General features: G+C 49.0%; 1 protein-coding gene across 1 annotated transcript in view; it reads right to left on the reverse strand.

Moving 5' to 3' along the window:
* Positions 1–374: 374 nt before the first annotated feature.
* The window catches only part of GJA5 (gap junction protein, alpha 5, 40kDa), a 17205-nt gene continuing 12647 nt past the window's right edge, over positions 375–4932 (reverse strand). Inside the window, 2 exon segments of the mRNA XM_009701031.1 lie at positions 375–471; positions 473–1532. Coding sequence (XP_009699333.1) covers positions 375–471; positions 473–1479 — 1104 coding nt within the window. The 5' untranslated portion in view covers positions 1480–1532.

Below are 4932 nucleotides of genomic sequence, written 5' to 3' on the forward strand. Positions count from 1 at the left end.
GGGGGTTGAGGTCAGTCAGTCTGTTGAATATAGTGTCGCAGTGGATACCTGCTGGACAGCCCCAGGAGTCTGCTGGCCCGTGCTCTAGCAGGCTAAGGATGGTGAGTCTCCAATCCCTGTGGGTCCCATGATGAAAATATGGCCAAGAGCTTCACATCTCGAGACTGGTGCCTCTCTTCGATGTGTGTCTCCCAGTGGCTGCCCTTGCCTTAAGCTGAGAGGTGCTGTCTGCAACGTAACAGTGACGTTCACTGAAAAGGAGCAAGAGAGTGTTAAAACAGAGAGAGGTTAGCGGCAAGAACCCGGAGTCCACTTTGCAGAAGTTTTACTAAGCACTGAGACTGCTCCTTCTCCTCATCCCTCCTGGACACAGGTCACACGGACAAATCATCCGACCTCGCCTTGCTGCTGGCACGGCTGGTCTTGCTGAAGTTTCTCATTGAAGTAGTTCTCAGGGAAGGTGGGTGCCGCACATTCGTTGGTCACCTCCGGACTTTCCACGTAGCTGGACTTAATGAAGGGCCCTTCACCAGCAGCATCTTCCTGGCCATGGACTCTCTCGGTGGCGAAGTTGGCGGTGTTCTGCTGGGAGGCCATCTTGTTGCTGAAGGGGCTGATGAACTTCCCGTTGGGACTTGACAAGCACTGGTTAAAATCTGGTGGAGGAGTGTACATCTGGGCCCTTTCGACTTGCGGGGCAGACTCCAGTCTGCCAGGGGCTGTACTGGGGCTGGGTTTGTAAGACCGGGAGCACTTCTCTTTGGCTTTCTTCCATCCCAAGTGGTACAACTCGGCCAGGCTGAGGAACAGGGAGAGCACTGCCACGGCCAGCATGAAGACAATGAACACATTCTTCTCTGTGGGACGGGAAACGTAGCAGTTGACGGGGTGGGGGCAAGGTGCCCGCTGGCAGATATACAAGGTCTCCAGGAAGATCCCATACAAGACGTACTGTCCCACGATGAAGGCCACTTCCATGGCAGTGCGAATCAAAATGCTGTAGACGTAGGTGTTCAGTAGACTGCCCCTGAGTATGATTTTGCCTCCTGATTCATCCCAACAAGACAGCTCAGCCTTCTCTGCCACAGGGCACTTCTGCTGGTAGTATGTGTCGCCATTGTTTTTCATTTCTTGGGCCTCTATTTCTGCCTCCTTCATCTTCCTCTTCTCCTCCATGCGCACTGTGTGCATCGCGTGGCCCATGTACACCAGAGATGGGGTAGAGACAAAGATGATCTGGAGGACCCAAAACCGGACATGGGAGATGGGGAAAGCCTTGTCGTAGCAGACGTTCTCACAGCCAGGCTGCTGGGTATCACACATGAAGTCAGACTGCTCGTCACCCCAGGAGGACTCAGCTGCTGTACCCAGCACCAGCATCCGGAAGATGAAGAGCACGGTCAACCAGACTTTCCCCACCACTGTGGAGTGTTTGTGGACCTCCTCGAGGAATTCTCCCAGGAAACTCCAGTCCCCCATTTTGGCTCACTAGGAGGGGTGAGAAATCTTGAACGCAGAATTGGACACAGCCTCTGTGGGAGAAAATAGAAGAGAGTGGTTCTAAGGAGGGTTAGGAAATGCTTAACCAGGAATGCATGAAGTGAAATGATTTGTTTTGTGTCAAACAAATGGTTTTCATTTGACCTGAAATGAATGAGGTCTGGCTGCTGAAAACTTCGTTTCATATTCACTGAAAATCCAGTGTTGGGTTTATTATTATTATTTTTTTATTCAGCACTGAAACAAAAAGTGATCTTTTTTGCATAACTCAACTACAACCTATTAAATGGGCTTCCAAAACTTTGAGGGTGAGCCAGATTTATTCTTGCTTCAGAAAGTCCTTTCACTGTGGTCTGCGTATTGCATCCTCTGCGGACCGTGTAGTTAAAGCAGCATTCATCTGTCTGCAAACTGTGCTCTGGAGAATCCTTGATGGGCTGATCCCCTGGGAGAGAAAACTGGAGTCTACAGCTTGGTCCGAGCAGTGCCTTAGAACTTTTGTATGTCACCTTTGTGTAATACCTGCACTGACACCTGCAACATGAAGTGCTCGCAGCTTTGGGCTTCATTTCTGAGCTCAGTGCCACCACTGGAAGAAATGCAGAGAAAACTTTTCTGTTGCCCACCTGCTCCTTGCCCATAGGTTTTGCTTTGGTTTTGCAGTGTCACCAGTTGCAAGTGTTTCATTTACAAGTTGCAAATGTCTTGGGGAGTGTAAAGACTTTGGTGAGCTGTGCCATCCTTAAACCTAAACTGCTGCCACTCTGTCAAGCCTCTCTGAGAGACAACTGCTGCAAAATCTAAATGGTGGATCTTGCTCCCTCCTCTTTTCTTAATCTCTGAGACAAAATTCCCAGTTCAAATGACACAGACAAAGAAAAAAAGCATCTTTTGAAAAGCCTCCCAAGGACCAGCAGCTCCTGGGAAGTGCTGTTTGGTAGGTGGTCTGACAAGAGGAAAGGTTTGGTGGGCTGCTAGTGAGATTGCAAAGTGAAGATGTAGGAGAGCCTGCTTCAGTTTTGTTTCTGACTCTGACAGACTATTTCTGGTCAAGTCACTTAACCTCATGGATAAAAAGAGAATGATGGGTTTAATCCATCTTTTGTAGGGCTTTGTGGGAGTGCTTGAGCAATGATTTGATCCCGTTATACTCACCATTCTTACTTTCCCAGGGCACTGCAAAGCTCTCCTTTGTGCCTGAGTTAAGGGCTAGGTGCCATAAAGTGTGCAGTATTACCTTGGAGATAATATTCTCCCACAGTCGCTCTTTTTGAAAATACCCTTTTAATAAATAAATGAAAAACTTCATCATAATCATAAGGAAATTAAAAGCACTAGACAAGGTAGATCCCAAAGCCGTAGGGACCAAATTGTTAACTCTCCTTCTTTATTGTCCCTTGTCTTATCTTTAAGAGCCAGTTATTTTTACTGCCCAAAGAACATCTGTGGAGAGTAGACACTGTTAAAAGCTGAAAATTTACTGCAGCAATATTGTGTAGATTTCCTGTGAGCAAAAGCTGAAGAGCAGAGAGATATGCTCGTTGGGGAAACAATATCCCCTCCTCTGGCTATGTGAGGGATGTAATGTAATGTAGCAGCACACACAATGATTTGTGCCATCACTTGTTTATAGGCGGTGTCTATCTGCAAGGATGGATGGGACGAAGATTGAAAGTTGAATCCTTAAACTCCTGATGCTGCTGAGGGCTGCCCTGCGGAAAGGTGAGGATTGCCCAGGTACGGAGGCAGGGAGGTGACCGCTTGCTGCCCCCCTGCCTGTCAGAAGCTGTGTGAGGAGGGAGAAGGGACATGCCAGGAGGGAAAGGATGGGCTGTGGCTCTTGCCTGCTTTGGCAGGCGTGCTGCTGTCGTGCTGGTGTGGATCCTGGTGGCTGCTTGGCGTATGCAGAAGCTTTCATCTGCTGCCAGCCCAGAACTGGAAGAGCAGTAAGGCAGAAAATGAGCTAGTCTCTTTGACTCCTCTTGTCTGCGCTGGTAAAAACTGGTGAACGTGAGGGTCTGTCTTACCTTCTGAAACGGCTTTAGTGCAGCTATGGCATTCTGGAGAAATTAGCATATGGCTTCATTCTGTGAGCACCAGGGGATTAAATGCAGGCAGATAAATCAGTCATGGGAAATATTTACAGACTGTTGCACTGAAATCAGGGAGTTTAATTTTTTTTTTTTTTTTTTCCCCCAGAGTGCAGACAAGGCAACCAGCTACAGGTATGGAATATGCCTTCCAAGACAACATGAACAATGGTGGGTGTCCTCATTTTTCCAGGTGAGTTTCTGTTGTTTGCAGATGCCCCTGTTGCTCCTGCTGTTGTTAGCCGATAGCTGCCTCTTCTTGATTCACCTTGCTTGTTAGGGTAAAAATGAACACAGTTCTCCTTCACTGTGCCAAGGCTCAGTTTTCCTTCCTACCATGGGCATGTGCAAACGCAGACTGAGCACCTCTTCCTGTCAGTTCTACCATGTGCAGGTATTTTGGGGTTTTACTATGGCTTGTTTTCCCTAGGGAAGGCTACTCAACCTAGACACTTGCGAATGGCAAAAATCAATGTGTACAGAACACAAAGTAAAGCAATCGTAAGTGCAAGAGGAGTCCAGAAATGAAAAATGTAATTCACCTGCCACAAATGTGCACAAAAGTTTCCAAGAGGATGTAAATCGGAGGGATCCAAGGCTGGTCCTGCAAGGCTTAGCCTAGCTAATAGGGCCGTTTCCCCTGCCCTTCCCTGCTGCCTGCTCCCCTGCACAGGCCATTTAAAGAAGGGGCTGCCCAAAGATGCCTCCTAATCATCCTGCTCTGACCTAGCCTTTCTCCTCAGGCCTTTACTATTCTTGGGAATTTTCCATATGGTTCCCTTTCCTCGTTCCCAGACTACTCTTGTCCTCGTGTGCTTTGACCTCTCAGCGTGTGAGCATCTGTGGCCTTTTATATTCCTAGTTTGGACTCAGTCGGACAAATCTTGTCTCACTCTGATGTGACTCAGTGAAAAACACCTCTGGGTGTCTTTGCAGGGCCTCAGCACCTGACAGAAGACTGTCTTGGCAGCAGAATCATGCATACTCATGCAGAGTCGTGGGCTGTGCCGCTGCCCAGCCGTGCTTTTGGCTGACAGCTTTCTGCCGGATCAACAAAGGAGCTGTACGCAGTCATGGGATCTTGGCACCGGGAAACGCGTGTGTGACAATGACCAGTGCAGCCTGGCACAAACCCAGCGACATGGCCGTCACGGCTTAATCATCACCTGGAATGCTACTGAAGCTGAGGAAAACTGAATATCACACCGCAGGCCAGGCGTGGAGTCCACTCAGCTCCGGGCTGCCTTGTGACTGCCAAATTCCGTGATAAAAATATCCCAGCGGGGAGGGCACCTGCCAGTATGGCAGGGGGGATCCCCCCCCCCAGGGCGGCCCCCCCCCG

The sequence above is a fragment of the Cariama cristata genome, unplaced genomic scaffold, assembly GCF_000690535.1.
Source record: "Cariama cristata isolate BGI_N322 unplaced genomic scaffold, ASM69053v1 scaffold33605, whole genome shotgun sequence".
Classification (NCBI taxonomy): Eukaryota; Metazoa; Chordata; class Aves; order Cariamiformes; family Cariamidae; genus Cariama; species Cariama cristata.